The sequence below is a fragment of the Stegastes partitus genome, unplaced genomic scaffold (genome assembly GCF_000690725.1).
Source record: "Stegastes partitus isolate 25-593 unplaced genomic scaffold, Stegastes_partitus-1.0.2 Scaffold68, whole genome shotgun sequence".
Lineage (NCBI taxonomy): Eukaryota > Metazoa > Chordata > Actinopteri > Pomacentridae > Stegastes > Stegastes partitus.
Genome location: NW_007577799.1, coordinates 569,868 through 586,291, shown reverse-complemented (window position 1 = coordinate 586,291; position 16,424 = coordinate 569,868). Strand labels below are relative to the sequence as shown.

At 39.0% G+C, this 16,424-nt stretch overlaps 1 protein-coding gene across 4 annotated transcripts; it reads right to left on the bottom strand.

The window, feature by feature from the left end:
* Positions 1-397: 397 nt before the first annotated feature.
* Positions 398-16,019, bottom strand: nup58 (nucleoporin 58). Of its 4 annotated transcripts, XM_008276286.1 has the most exons (14): positions 15,661-16,019; positions 14,405-14,571; positions 14,245-14,277; positions 13,872-14,144; positions 13,442-13,610; positions 12,985-13,050; positions 12,585-12,759; positions 11,923-12,002; positions 11,545-11,663; positions 11,141-11,223; positions 10,624-10,825; positions 3,401-3,484; positions 2,653-2,751; positions 398-2,195 (listed from the first exon to the last, which is right to left on the bottom strand). In XM_008276286.1, exons 1-14 carry the CDS (start codon positions 15,738-15,740, stop codon positions 2,026-2,028), a joined length of 1,800 nt encoding a protein of 599 aa, XP_008274508.1. In that variant the 5' UTR covers positions 15,741-16,019; the 3' UTR covers positions 398-2,025. The 4 variants fall into 4 exon arrangements, with proteins under 4 accessions (XP_008274508.1, XP_008274510.1, XP_008274509.1 ...); XM_008276288.1 differs by lacking the exon at positions 2,653-2,751; XM_008276287.1 differs by lacking the exon at positions 3,401-3,484.
* Positions 16,020-16,424: the final 405 nt, after the last annotated feature.

Sequence of the window (16,424 nt, the reverse complement as noted above, 5' to 3'; positions counted from 1 at the left end):
CTTATAGGGAATCCAGATGTTTTGGATTGTTGGGTGTTTCTGTTTCTGTTTCTGCCTTTGTGAAGCGCTATGAGATGACTTGTTGTTGTAAATATGCGCTATACAAATAAAATTGAATTGAATTGAATTGAAAAATTTGTCATATCCCCAGCATCAGGGCTCCTGTTCCATTAATCACACAATCAAAACATGTTTTCCCTACAGATTTACATAATGATGTATTGATATTCCTCAACGCTTTTCCATGAAGCTACTTGGCGGTGTAATACTTAGGATCAGATACAGAATATGACAATGTTAACTGAGTCTATTAGCCTGCCATAAAAGCAGTGAAAATCAGTGCAACCATGTATGTGTTTGCTACAAACCATATGAAACACTTTTAAAAACAGAAAACTTTCTGTGTCGACACACATTTATTGAAGTGATGCCATAAGCAGGCAAAACATCATATCGAAGATTTTATTAATAAACAGTTTCTTGAAAATACAGGATTCCACAGACTGTGATTAGAAAATAATAGTACAATTACCAGTATTTGGTAACTGAAGTGACATGGACAATTTAAAAAGCAAAATATCCTCTGAACCACCCCCAACACTCAAAAGAAGCATGACAGACAGGAGAGACAAATTCAAACTTGTGCGATAGGCACACATGCACATTCACGCAATCACTGTCAGGTCACATACACTGGCAAGTGCAAATTTGTTCTAGCACATGTATAAATTGAGTAGGTAGAATATGCACTGTGAAATCCCTTTCAGATTTAACTAACTTAACATCTAATGGGGGCCAGGTAATACAAAGAGGCATTTCCTATCCCAAGTTCTTCACAATAGTACACAGGGGCAAACAAAGTTTTTCTAAAAGTAATTAATGAACAATAATAAGGATGGACTGCAGCAATACAACACAGGTTATGTGGACTAGATAATGGACTGTCACAAGGTGCTAGTCCCCCTCTACCCCATCCCGAATGTCAGCTCTTTCTCTACTTGATACAAAAATAAAACTGTGCTTCCCCAAAAACCCACCCTCGACACTCCTGTGTATAAAACTATCTAGGATCAGATAATATTCCCTATTGACACTTTCAGATAGGGACTATGCTGTTCCCACCCACTTACCACCCCATACGCTTTTTTTCCCTTTACCTTATCATACCCTTCCCTGGACACGACTTGAGCCAAGTCAACATTTGAGAAGCATTCAAGTGCAGTTCTGTGACTGAGAGAGTTTGTGTAACAAAATGGAACCAACTAGACTGTCCACTTCAAAGCGCAAAAAACATGTTTACCTTGTACAATATTCAGACTAAAGCAATTCCTCACAGAAAACTGAATGATTTGAAACGGACCCGGCTCTGTCCTTATCTGGCATTCCCAAAAGCATTGTAGCACCACAGACCAGAGTGTGCAGGGAACTTTTTGAGGCAAATGGGCTTAAGATTAAATGAACAAACACCATCGTATCCTTTCTTTATTTGCCACTGTCGACTGCATTGATTGATTTGGTCCCACTTTTCTTACTAAAAGCAACAATAACCCTACTTTAAAAAAAGAAAAGTTTTTCTCGTACTCAAAGGATAATTCCAGTTTCTGACATTTGGTGGTCTGATTGACTGAATATAAAGTACAAGTATAAATCTAATTTCACTGATGAAATGAATGAAAGCGGAAAATGGTCATGTGAGTGACTGAAATGGAATCAAATCAACGTAGAACAGTGGACAACACAGACTAGTGAATTAGAGAAAGATAATGCTGGTTGGTCAACAGGATTTTCTTTTTCTTCATGTTTATTGAGCATAAACCTCCTAATGATTTGAAAACAGTAATCTTTTGTTTCTGTTAGATGGTGGGTCCGATCACTTCCCTGATGTTTTCCTCAAATTTCCTCCGTTCTATAATCTAATGATAATTTCAGCGCTGCTTATATGCTTTTGAGAGACCAGGCCTTACTTTGCTACAAGCCCCAAGCTGGACAGCTGCTCAGTCACAAGGTTCTGATCTTCTCCCGTTTCTATCTCTTGCCTCTTTTGTTACCGGCAGGAGGCTTCTTCAGCTGGAGTAGCGGCGCTCCTGGGCCAAAGCCTGCAGCGGGTTGGTTGGACACGCCAAAAGTCAGGCCAGCCGACGGGTTGATGCCGGGATTGCTGAAGTTAAAGCCTGAGCTGCTGCTGCTACCAAAACCTAGAAAAGCAAGAGAAAGCACACGGAACGTCAGAAAAGAGAAAAAAAGTATGACATGTTGGAGAGAACATAAGTAATGGAAAAAATAAGGGATAAAAACAAAGGATGTCCGTATGAAATACAGATGTTCTGGTAGAACACCCCAGATCCTAAAATGTCAGAGTGCCAGCACACTTACTGTATGTATAAGTCCTACAATACTAGATAATGGATGGTGTTGAGGCCCACTTACCAATCAGAGCAACCACACATGAAGCTCACAGTAACTTAATAACACGGCTTGTCCTACTGCATGCATGATGCTGCTTTGAGTGTAAATACATTCTTCTGCAGACAAATATTAACAGTTCAGAGGATCACCACAATACAGGCTTGCTGTATTGTTTTTTTCTTTTTTGTTGTTGCTGTAATTTTAGGAGGGCCAGGTGTGAAGGTGTTATATACAGCATGTATGTACCTGCACTCAGACTGCCTCCTGTGGGCTTACTGGTGGAGGAGAAGGCAAAAGAAGACCCCCCAGTCCCCACCCCACCAAATCCTGGCCCACCACCAAAACCTGTGGGAGAAAGTGACATAGAAGTCAGACTGGGCTAAGCACACAAGCCTACACTAGGAACGAACACAAGGAAGCAGTGGCCTCAGGAGTACACACAGGCAAGCATTAGCAAACATATGCCACAACCTAATCCACAGAGCACCACGTACAGCTTAACTTCTGACTGAACACTGCAGAACAAAACAGGACTCACAGTACACTGCATAGCAATGCGAAAGCCGAAGGAAGGAGAATGACAAAGATTTTACCAAACATACCAGCTACGACAGAACACGGCAAATTTTGTGTGCGTTCAGACCACTTGTTCCCGCACTGCTGGTGACGTTTCAGCATGACAAAATGATGTGCAGTCATCCAACTTGCCACATGTCAAGGTAAACACAGTGACCTGTAGCAAGCGTAAGTTTTTGTGTGGTATGAACGCACTTGACCTCCCGCACAGGGAAGAATAGGAAAGAATAAACTCCTAAGTTGTGACAGCACCACTCTCAGCACATACACACCAGGTACCTCTCATACAAGAGAACTGAAAAACCTCAAAAAGGCTGCTTGGCATGGAAGACTAGATGGCATTAGGGAAATGGTAAACTATGCAAGGGAGTGGGAAAATAACAGGGAGTAATTATTTTAAACAGGCAGAGGGTAATACCTCCAAGGGTAGAAGAGCCCAAGCTAGTGCCCACTGCCGAGGCAAAGGGGTTTCCAAACCCTGCCCCCAAGGGTGCCTGGGTCCCTAAAGCACAGAGAGAGAGCATATGCTTTACTCTTCTGAATGTGTTTTTTGTAAGTAAAAAGGACACTGTACATGATTCGTGAATTGCATTACTGTCATACTGACAGAATACGTTTCTGAATGGAAAAATGGAAAAACAAAAAAAAGTTCTTAGTTTTACCTTTAGTTTTAGAAAGAATGTGTGCAAATGATCAACATTTTTAACATGTTAATAGTGGTTTTGCGTTTCAGACATCAAAAGATTGCAGTAGCTAAGAAATTATTCTACAGTGTCACATAATGCTTTATAACTGTTAAAATAACTGCATGTAGGCAATGTACAATGCTTCTATGACTGCTCTATATGAATATATGAAGAGTTCATTTGCAAAAACAGATAACTCCATTTTTGTAGATTTTAAGAAAACTTCTTTTTTTGTTGTTTGCTTGAGATGGTATCAATCAAACTGAAGTTGAGTGGATTTGACTCAGTAGAAATGACATGACAAAAATAGAGATAACTTAAGTTTGATTGATGTTGTCTCAGCTAGACGATGGAAAAGTGGGTTTGCTGAAGGTTTGTGAAGATGGAGTTATCTGTTTTTGAAAACGTACTCTTCATATGCATTTTAGAAATTCGCTTATAAAAGTTACAAACTATAATACTCCAGCAAATCATTACCACAGTTATTGTTGCTGACAAACTGGGGGGAAAAAGTACTGCTAGTTCTTTCACTCAGAAACTTGTCTTTTGTTTCCTCTATGTATTTTTCTTTCTTTCGTGTAATAAAATTTTGCTTCCAATTAGTCTGCATTGCTAAAACAACGTCAGTCAAAAAGAAACAAGGACAAACGTTTCTTTGTTTAAAAACTGATTTATTGTCAATTTAATATGCAATTCCACTTACATAAAACACAAACAAACAGTTTAGAACAGAATTGGCTGTTAATTGCTAACTGCTACTGCATTTGACAAGTTTCCAAATTTTCAAGATTTCTGAGAGTGAATGAACTAGCATATGCTAAAAAATGCATCACACAATTATTGAATATAGCTTAAAAGGCACACCATATTATATATTAAATATATTGTATCAACAGGCATTGGATATATAAGTTCAAACACACTCTGTTACAAGTAAAAGCACTCGAGATTTAGATAAGAAATGTGAAATTGGCATTTATGTCTGCCTTTCAGTGTAAACTGGTCAAAATCAAGGAAAATCAAGTGATATGGTACAGTTTGCACGTGGAAGTCAATGTGGTCAGGTTTTGGGCCATCCTTCCACGAGGAAATGAACGACCTTTGTGGTTCATGTTTGGTTTAACACCAGTGTATTCTTCAACATAACAACAGCTATTACTATCTAGGTGGTTAAATCTAGACATAATTACAGGCTACAAACTCTTTGTTGGATCAAGTCTGACTTCGAAGAGATTTTTTTTAGTTTTAAAATAGCAAATTGTGCTTGTGCCCCAACACAATTTGCAATAGAACTACCTCAGGAAAGCCAAACAGAGAAACCACCATAAAAAAAGGGTGTAACCAAAGTATATGATAAAGATTCAAAAGGAAATGTTTAGAGAATAGGAACATTCAAAACAGTCTATGACAGCCAACCACACCAGACTCAAATTTTCAACTGATCAGGCCCATTTTTGTGTACTGTTGTGCTGGAGTTCAACGTAAAAGAGCATCTGAGATTATAAATGTACAATTCAGAATCATTGAGTTTCTGAATGACTCCAGTTGAAATGAGCCGTGCAGGCAAACTTTGGAGCTAGTAGTGTGCCTAACATTAAAAAAAAAAAATCACATTTTAATTCCTTCACTTGTTAAATTAAAGAGGTAAATTGGATCATTCTTGCTGTTCTAATATCATTAAATAAAATACAGCATTTGCCTACATATTACTGATAGATAATGAGAAGATACCTAAAATAAACCCTTTTCAGACATGGGACACATCTGTTGAAGTGCGAGAGTTCTGTCATTCAAACATAGGTCACTTTTAATGTTCCTCACGGCCGTATTCAAACATAACCAAGACAGTGCAGATATTTGAGCGACATTTATACGAAGGGATGCAAAAGGTTGCGTCTCCCACTATACGTAACAACATCCTATGTCAGTACGTCCTAATTGGTGCGTGCCTATCCATTAATGCAACTGCATGGAGTTCAGACTCGTGTTAAAAGTGATATGAGTCACAATATTTAAGTGACCAGAGGGCTCATTCAGACAGGAAGCTGACACGTTCAGTTGCCATCAGATTAATGGAAAGGAGTGCATGTCTGAAAAGGTCTATAGAGTAATATGGTGGCTTAAAATCCACTCTTACTTTGACAGTCCTAACATCTTTGACAGACCAACAATTACATCAATTAATGGTCATTATTGTGCCATGTATGCCTTTAGAGATGTGGAAGACAATATGGTAAAGTGTAACCGAAGCCACACAAAAGTCAAATTCTGGACAACTTGGGAATCCTTCAAACAACATCTGGTCGATCCAAAACTGTGTTTGAATACTACAAAAAGTTCAGCGTTGTCTAACAGAGGACTGGAATGTCCAAAGCAGCAGTTTTTCTCAACACACAATGGCTTCACCAAGAAAGAATCGACTAGGTTGGGTCCACCAAGCACCACTGCAACCAGCAGCTATTTACAGACGAGTGTTGCCAGTTGACTTAATAATAATAATAATTACCAGTTTATATTGCAACACTTTAAACCTTATTCTGACTGCCAATACGGCTTAGCTCTCACCAATATCTACATCAAGCAACAGTGTAGCCTAAGATCATAAAATGGTGGGGGGAAAAAACCCCACACAATCAAGAGATGTGGACACACAATGTGACCAAACTGACATGTCTGTTTCATTTGGCACCAATGTATCTTACTGGTACTTATGGACCAGTGTGAGCAGCAAAAAACATTCTTCTATTCTGAACTACCAAACAAATTGGCCTCAACGGTCTAAACCAACAAGAAAGTAGACTTTTTATACAAGTGTTTCTTGGCCAAAGCCCATACAAAGTACCATCACCTTGGAAAAAATACCTGAAATTACAACTTGTGTACAGCACTTTTACTCAACATTTTCATTTAACTGAACTGAATGTGAAATGATCCAGCCCTGTTACACTGACAGTAGCCCTTAGGTGAAATAGCTTTCATCAAGTAACAGTGGTATGGCCTCACTACAACCAAACCAACCAAATGTATTTTAAGTATTCAACAGTGAGATAATGCACACTATTTTTGTCACGGTTGACAACCCATAATGTAAATGAACCTTCCACATAAATGAATAACTTCTTTGTTCACAACACTTGTCTATTGTACAGAAACACATCGTCTAAATTAAAACTGCTTTATTTGGGCCAGCAATAAGTGAACAGGGCTATTTTACAAGGTCATCAGTCTCGCTTTCACTTCAAAGCCAAGCAAGTCCAGCTACTGAAACACAAATTCTCAGTTTAAATTTACAGTTCAGGTATTTAAATACTTCATATTTTCAGTCCTGAGTTTTTTGGCACTGTTTACCTAATGTCCATAGAGGCACAAATCTGAACCTTGCAGAGCCTACACAATCAACCACCACACTGTGATGGCACACGAGTACATGGGTCAAACAAGAACCTACCAGAAGTAAGGGCCAGCCAGCTGCATGCTTAGTGTTGTACAGTGTACAAAAGACATGAGTACACCCCTGTGCAAAATTACCTAGATATCAAAATGACTCAACACTGTATTACCTGATAATAATTGCATCACTTCTATGTTAAACAGGAGGCTATTTGCATTTATGTGAAAAAAAAAAAATGACAGAATCGATCGACCTCCTTGGTAAGGAGAATACCACATTTCTGGAGAGATGTTCTATTGTTCTTCAGAGAACTTGCTGGAAGGGTTGTGTTGTGTTTCATTGTCAGGACTATGCATTCACTCTAGTAGTCATAGCTAGGTATACACCAAACATGCTGGACCTCGTCTGAATAAAACAAATTCACGAATGTACTCCCAATATTCATCAGGTTTCTTTTTGTTTTCTTTGGCAAATTTTAATCTTGTAGTTTTTTTCCCCTAAACAGCAAGCAAATTTTTTGTTTTTGGTTACAGTCCATTGAGGCTGACATTACCCACTGTCGTTCAGACTGTCTCAGCTGTTACAATAACTTCAATTTCCACCAATAACCCCTGTGGTAAGTCTAAAGCAGTGGCCCGTCTAATTTTTCAGAGCTAGATCCTACTGTCAGTGGTGTCCTTTTAGGAGGATGACCACTACAGCTCTGATTAGTAGCACGATGGTTCATTGTATACCCAAATTACTACTGCAACTGTGGTTCTATTTATTCTGGTACTTCCTGTACCCTTTTTCATGTTTGTGAACTCTCATAATTAGATTTTTCAATTCCATTGGCAATTCTTTTTCATGTAAAACTATGATGCAGACATGCAGTTAAGTTTTGGTCATTTTATGGCCATGTTCATGCAATTAGGCGTTTTGGAAATCACAGGTTTTTCAACTTGTGTCAGTGATTGACTTTGAGGCCTGTATTTTTAAGTTTTTCTAAAGAGTTTGTTTTGACTTGTTCATAAGAGGAAATATTCCACTTGTCAACTTAAAAAAAAAATAAATGCAATTGCTGATGTTGCTTGGGAATGCACTCACTTCTGTTGTATACTGAATATGTTGTGATACTGGCCACCCTCTCATATGCCATTCCAGTACGGATCAAGTTAAGTACATAAAATAATAAAATAGAAATAAATAGTAAATAAATACAACATTTGATTATGCTTAGTCTGTCTAAGGACCGAGTCACTTAATAGAGAAAAGCCACTTTTTGGCAAAAGAAATGGGAATTTTGATGAACTGACATTTAAAAAGCAATCGTGTAACCTAGAACCCAATTCTGGGTTAACAGACATGCAGAGTTAAGAGTCAGAAATGATTTGCAGTGTGTAAAAACTGCATAATGCAGCCATGACAGACAGCTTGCATGCCCAGAGCACACATTGTGAATAAATAATCAGGAATTGATTTGGCTTTACATCAAATAAAAAATTGGAAAGCAAGACAAAAAAATGTTTAGCAGGCACCAAGGTGGTGTGCACTCTTAACCACATAAGTACATCAAGTGTACTTATTGTGGCAACAGGGGCTGTTTGTGAAGTGCTTCTTTCTCTAAATTGTGGCGAAGCAATGGATTGGTAGAATTCAGCCCAATTGGCCCATTTGGCACATACTTAAATTGTTTCGTGATTACTCAATAGCTTCTGCATGTCCTGCTAAGTGATCAAAGGTATGCGACTCTTTAATTATAATTACACTGAAAAATAAGTCACACTCTTTGTCTGTACCATTTGGTGGGCAAATCTGATAACAGTCTAAGCACATCTGATGATCTATGTGAAAGGGAAGCAGCACAGACTCGCAAATGAAACCAGACTTAAGCTCATGTTTCTTTAACTTGCCAAGTAAGAGTTGTTCAACAATGCTGACTTTACAGCCTAGTCCAATGAAAATATTGCTTTCAGACTGTTGAATTAAGTCTTTTCTACACCTTGTATAACTTTACAAAAAAAAAAAAAAAACACATACACACACAGCAGATACATGCTAATATACATAATAGCTTAGTTTGTTCATTGTATGTAGGTGCCCTGATATGCCAGTAAAATGGCCTACAAACCAAAGCCTACAAAAATGGCTGAAACTTTAACACCTCATAGATGCGGCAACAACCATAGTAGACACTATTCTTAAAGTTATTTTATTTGTAAAATGTTTAATAAAAGTGAATTAATGTGCCCTTGAGAGCTCAGACATTGGTGTACAGGGCTAATTTAAATAGTTTGGGCTATCATCAAGTCCTACAAAATGGCAATTTGCCAAAATACCACTGACACCAATCTCTAAGTAAGCAGTATGTATAATAAAAAAGATCAGTCTTCATCTATCTGGTCATTGTGGATAATACTGTAAGGAATAATGTTTATTAATAGTTTTGTTTTCACTACAAGAAAAGAGACAGAATTTAACAGGTGGTGTGACAGGTAACATTTTATAAATATAATTTCTTTTTTTTAATTAGGTAGGATTGGCTTTTTTTTTTCTTTTTTTTTTTTTTCAAAGTCAAGTTGATGTAAGCCTTTCATTACCTTGACCAAGAGAAGCCGCAATGAAGATGCTATCATTATCTAAATTCTGTTCTAAAAACATGTTTCAGAGTTGTGTACTTTTAGTGAATAAGCTGATGCCGTTTGGTGTGTGATTCACTGGAGCGCCCCTACATGGAAGAGGCCTCTTGACAGTCGGACTGAAGGAAGCAAGAGCTAGGTTGTAATAAATCTATTCTTTATACACTAACTGATCACCCAGACCTAATCTTACAAAAATCTACAGATGCACCACATCTGGACTAATCATTCAGAGAGTAAGCTTGCTAACTCTAAGTCACACAGCAAATGTCTAACGATCCTTACTCCGTTACGTAACACCCTTCACTAGGCTCATTTTACGCATCATTGGAATAAAACAGAGTCCTAACTCAAATGAGATGTAGAGGCTCTAATTATAACTTCAAGATTCAAAATAGCTAGACTTTCTCTATCACTATTTAATTTCTCCAATGATGTTAACCACATAGCTGCTCTTAAATCTCGCTTGGAGAGAGCACAGGGAGACAGAGAGAAATTAGGTGAAGGAATTTGTCTTAGGTACAGGCTTAGTACCAACACTGCCAGGGTTTAGGTTTCATTTTGCACTGGAGCCATCTTTAAAATGTCCTCACTCTAGCACTGTAAGGCGCATAAATGTCTCGAACCTGGACTGAGAGTCACAGACAAGATGGTAAGGCAGCACAAAGGTTTCCTGTCAGAGTTAACAGCAACAGATTTCTCTAATCTCTCCCTTTCTCCCTCCTGACTTAGCACCAGCTAAATCTGTTAGCTGTTGATGATTTATAATCATCCCCCCTGTCACCTCTTGAACTCTTTGCTATCAAAATGTCTTCATTTTTAAAGCATGCTATTCCTGTCAGCCCCACAACTTCCTTTTGTTTTTGTTTTTTCTCTCCCTCCTTTATTCTCTTAAACAAGGCGAGGAGAAGGAGGAGAACTTTCTAAAACTTGTAGGCAGTCAGACCTGGAGTTGGCTGCTGTTGCTGGGTCAACGTGGCTGCCATGGCAACAGCTGCAGCATTGGGCACACTGGAGAATGGGGCGGGCCCCGTTGTGACTCGCGGCGCACTCTGCCATTTCCTGTTCGATGCTCGTTTGGACTCAAAGACGTCAGTGGAGTCTTCTAGGAAGGCTCTCCGGTAGGAAAGGTACTGGTGCTTCAAAATCTGTTACAGAAGATATTAACACGGGTAAAAACAAACAAAATAAATTAACATGCTGTTAACACAAAAACAAACTTATGTCTAATATGTTTAGGTTGAATTACAAATTGCCCAATAAATGGACAAATTCAACAAAAATATATTGTAAAAGAATAAAAAAGTTATGCCATCACAAAATTCTACATTCACTTGATAAGAGTTTCATCACACAGTTCTAAACATTATATAGTATTTCAAACAATACAATGCTCATAAGAATATTTTGTAGTTTTGAGACAAAGCTGGAAGGGAGAAAAAGAAAAAAACAAAAACACTGACCTTGACATTCTCATGGACAGACTGGAGCTGGGCAGCCTGTGCAACAAATGTTTGGTACAACTTCTGCATGGCCAAAGTCAAATCTGCAAACAAAAACAAACAATATTACAGTTTATGTGTATATCTGACATATTTTATTTCGAAAATGGAGAAAAAATAGTGCAATACATAGGTGATAGGTGAGAAACAATACTGGCGCATAATATTCACACAGAAGCATGTTTTCAGATTTTAGTGAGTGTTTCTCTTGGCTTTTAAACAGATATGTAGCTTGTTGTTGAATTGTGAGGTTTCACGTTGACAGCAACCAGCTTTAATGTTAATATAACACATAACAATTAACGCTGACTTAAAACCTGAACATGACCAGAGATGTGCTAAAAGTCAGACAAATGTTTTCTTACCCTGAGGAGTGATGTGGGAGCCACTGCTCTGCGTCGTCAGATGGTTTTCCAGTTCTTCTATCTGCTGCCGATATTGTTGCAACTGCACCTCAAACTGCTCTACGAGGCTGCGGAAGTAACTAAACACACACAAAAAAAAAATCCACATATTTTACTATTTGTCCAATTTATCAAGTCCCAAAAGTTGATACATTAAGAACAACTGGTGAAGAAGGTTGGTATTTATTATTGTTTCCAGAACAAACAAGCCCAAAAAATAAAGCAAATTTCAACAAGTTCCAAAATGTATAGTATAAATCAGAGGGTTAGATAGATTAAGTAGTCTCTTTGCATTAGTACACAGCCACCTTTGATTTGCTTCAGGAAAAGTTTACTTACTCCGATGGTGCTGTGTTCTCGTGTTGAAGTCCAGGCGGTGTCTTCTGTGTACGCAATGCGATGTCCGCATTTTTCAGCTCCTGAAGCAGAAGGGAAAGAGAAAAGTCAAATATTAAAGGCAGATTATATTACATATGGAAAGGATTGTTTTTCACATTTTCAGTTCATGAGATATGTGTAACAAAAACAGCTAAAATCTTGATAATTAAGGCTGGAGTACAGGACGTTTACATGCAAAGGGCTGTCAGTTACATTCAAGCCCCTGTCAAACTCTCACAATGCTGATTAAACCTATCAGCATCACACAAGTCTGTCTGAACTTCACAGTATATCAGAGTTTTGAATCTGGTTTCTGTGGTGACATTCCCATAGCTACCACTGGTAACTAGAAGCTTTACAGTGCTGATTGCAAAAGAACTTTACATACATGCAATATATGCATCCACTCATCACAAATGTCATTTGTTTGTCTTTGCTGAATTTGAGGAAGCCAAATGTTCATTGTAATGTACAAGTCATAACTTGCTGATCATAAAATGGAAAGCAGATTTATGGCTATATAAAATATGTGCATCATGGGGGGAAAAAAAAGACTTGAACATGGAATGTGAACCAACTTTACTTCCAACACTATGGCTTGTGTGCAAGTGTCCTGCTTTTACCTGTGCTGTCTCCAGCTTTAGTTTGTCAATAGCCAGAGCTTGGCGCTGTAGACCGCTGGCACTGACAGAGAGCAGCTGTTTAAGGTTCTTGATGTCATCTTGGACTTTAGAAATGGCTTTTGATGACATCCTGCTTATGTCCTCCTGAACTTGTTTCTGCTCTTTCACAAATTTTCTGCAAAAGAAGGTAGCAAGGACTTTAAGGACAGAAATTGTTTCAAGATGATGTAAAAGCTCTATGACTGATTTGGTAACATATTAAGTGTTTTTACATTATTATTTCAATTAATTGTTTAAAATGTGTATTTCATAAAGTAATTGTTTTGCTTTATCTGAGTTTGTTTGTTGTATACTGCTACATTTAATCCAATGCCATAACGTACACAAGTACAACACTTACTGAAAATTTTCCACATCCTGACAAATAACTGGGGGCAGGTTCTCATCTTTTAAAGCTTTACTGTCCCTGAAGGAGAGAAAAGGAGAGTGGTGTTGATCAGTACAACAAAGTGAAAGAAAACAGCTGTAAACAGGACTTTACACTTTTTTGCATTATAGCACGGGTGTCGAATCCTGGTCCTCGAGGGCCGCAATCCTGCATGTTTTAGATGTTTCCCTCTTCCAGCACACCTGATTCAAATGATCAGGATCGTTACCAGGCTCCTGCAGAGCTTGATGATGAGCTGATCATTTGAATCAGGTGTGTTGGAAGAGGGAAACATCTAAAACATGCAGGATTGCGGCCCTCGAGGACCAGGATTCGACACCCCTGCATTATAGAATTGACAGTTATGTACAGCTATTCTACCATTTCCATATAATAAAGAATAATGCATATGTTGTTCAGCAGGTCGTACTGTGCATTGGCTCCAGACGATGTGTCGCTCTTGTGCTCAGAGGATGTACTGAAGTCGACTCCACCCAAGCCCATACTTGGGGCAGGGGCTGCCGATACTGCTGTGGACGTTGCCAACAGGGAACCTAACGTTAATCCGCCCCCTGCTCCAAGAGTGGTTTGACCCAAACCTGCAAAGCCAAGCAGGCATATAGGTTATAACGCTGCACAACAACTTTGCATTGACACATTTGTACAAATCCTTAATCATCATTACTTCTTCTGTGTAGATGTAGCCTTGTCATAGGGTTTGTCTTTGCAATAAATTCTTAAGTATATATAAATTGTATAAAAACATCTTGCCATTGAGCCCAGAGCACTGAGTCTGCACACCATCCTGTGCAAACTACTTGTGTGCGTGGAAAGGCTCAGGCTGTCTGTTTGCATCTCACCTGTAGACACATTGCTAGAGAAGAGACTCCCACCCAGTGATGGGCCCGGTACGGCTGCTGTGGTGGTTGTTGAGCTACCAAGACCAAGAGTGAAGCCCGTGGCTGCAGGCTGCTGGGGGGCTGTAGATGTCAGGACAGAGCCAAACGTTAAACCTGCCCCAGGAGGGGCTGTCGAGGAGGTGGTAGTGGTGGTGAGGGAGAAGGGTGTTGCTGAGGCAGTGGGCTTGTTGAAGGCCAAGCTAAAGCCAGTGGTAGCGGTAGTAGCTGGGGCACCTTAGAGAAAGTATATGTCCAAACAAATTGAAGGTTATTATCAGTTCCATTAATTTCTCGAAATCTTACTTTAAAAAACATCCCAGAAACAGAAACATACCTAATGTGAGGCCTGCAGTGGGCACAACAGCACCTGAAAGAGAATAACATCCCAACATTAGACATGATGTATGGCTGCAGCTGACAGACATGTTAATGACAAACAAATTTATTCGACTGCTTGCCAGCAAGTGTATTTTGCTTGTGTGTGATGTCATTACTTGAGGCAGGTGTATTGAAAGAGAATCCTCCAGTAGCTTTCTGAGTAAAGAGACTGCCTCCTAGGCCTCCTAGAGCCGGGGTGGTGCTGGTGGTGGAAGCAGGGGCTGCAGCGGCTGTACCCAGAGCAGTCCCGAAAGAGAAGCCACCGGTACTGGCCGCAGGTGCACTGAAGAGGAAAAAAACAATAATGTCAGTCACATAATCACAGTTCATCAATGATACACGTTATGTGGGAAACTACGTAAGGAGGAACAATCCATCATTGACTCAGTAATGCATTCTAACAGTGTTTTGCTGCTAGAGCGTCCTTTAACTACAATAGAAAGGGGTTGTATTTTTCTTAGCAAGTTGTTAAAAAAATACACATTTAAAAATAACAAATGTGAAAAGTGACTTAAAGATTATGATAAATAAAGTTAAATTCAAATGATATTTTTTAAAAATAGTCATAATTATTTTTTGTTCAAATGACAAGTCCTCATATATTTTGTTACCATACACATCATAATTGTTATAAATATCCCCAACACTGCAGATCATCATCTAAACCTCTAGTTTGCAAGAGTTAGCTCTGGTAGATCAAAGTTAAACTTGTTATACTAAGAAGAATGCCACACCAACATGTGACACTGGTCATCAGGACAAGCCACATGTGCAGACCACAGCTTTGAACATAATTATAAAAGTCTCCATCACCACAAGAATGTGTTTTGGTCATTGCCAGTTCCCTTGGAAGACTATTTTCAAATTACTCTGCAAAAGTAGAAGGTTTATCTAAGCTCACATAAAATCTGTGACTTTACATCTAGTTTGGAAGGCAGTCCTGCTCCAAGAGACAACTTACCCAACTATGAGATGGGAACTAACACAGTGTGAATACTTTGTGAAGAGTCTTCCAGTGATGTTGAAGACATCTTGCATTAAGTAATTAACCTTTTGGAGTTAAATATACATGCACAGTGATAACTTTTGGAGGTGTTGGTGTAATTTTAAGTTTCTAACCAAGTAGCTTTAACTACTACTGCACGTCAGACACACATTATTTTTTTAAAGCAGTCATTTCATAAATGCCTGAAGGGGTGCCTTAGGAATCTCTCAAAGAACAATCTTCCATCTCTAATTAGTATCCAGTTCACTACAATGTACAAAGTCTAGGGATGTTATAAAGTCATCGAAGTGCTGTTGCCGGCTAACGCCAGGTTACCCCCGGCTATGCTAACGTTAGCTAAGTCGGCTATTTGAAAGTTGTCATTACCTGGCTGCGGCACCAAATGCGAATCCTCCGCCAGTGTTGGCGGAGCCAAGAGTTCCCGATCCAAAGTTAAAGCCAGACATTTTCTCTTAAGAGGCAAACATTCACCGTCAACTGACGAACAACCCAGCATCACAGCTAACACGACGGTTAGCTTTGATGCCCGCGTGAGGGCCAAATCCGCTTTTTTGTTTTCACTCAAAACATACTCGGACAATAAACTCTTTAAATAAATCCGGGTCAACCCTACTGCAGTCGGTTACGTTCTCGCAACCTCTTATTTTGTATTTAGATTTTTAAGCCCGTGAAATATCTCAGGACTGATTCTCGCATGGTGTTACTTTTCTTATTCCCCGCCTGGTATTTCCTGGATGCTAGTGCATTTCGGGTAATCTTTTTTTTTTTTTTTTTTTTAATCAACTCCGTTTCCCGTCGTCCCCCGCAGTTGTTGCGTCGCGTGATGCCACACGCATGCGCACGGCACCAACTTTGGGGCTGACGGCGTACGTTTTCACATTCGACCATTTTGACAATAGACCACAAATTAAATCCGGCCTTGATTTCTAAATAAAAGAGACAGTCCATACTGATATATGATGGATGAATAGATCAGGCAGCATACGGTATTTGCAAAATGAAGCACAAACTAAACACAGTCTACACAATCGTAAATACTTTAGCATTTTGTTGCAAACTTGTCATTATCTTAACATATGGATTATCAACATGAGCATGATCGCTAACTCCTCGTACCCTCAGGGCCATGA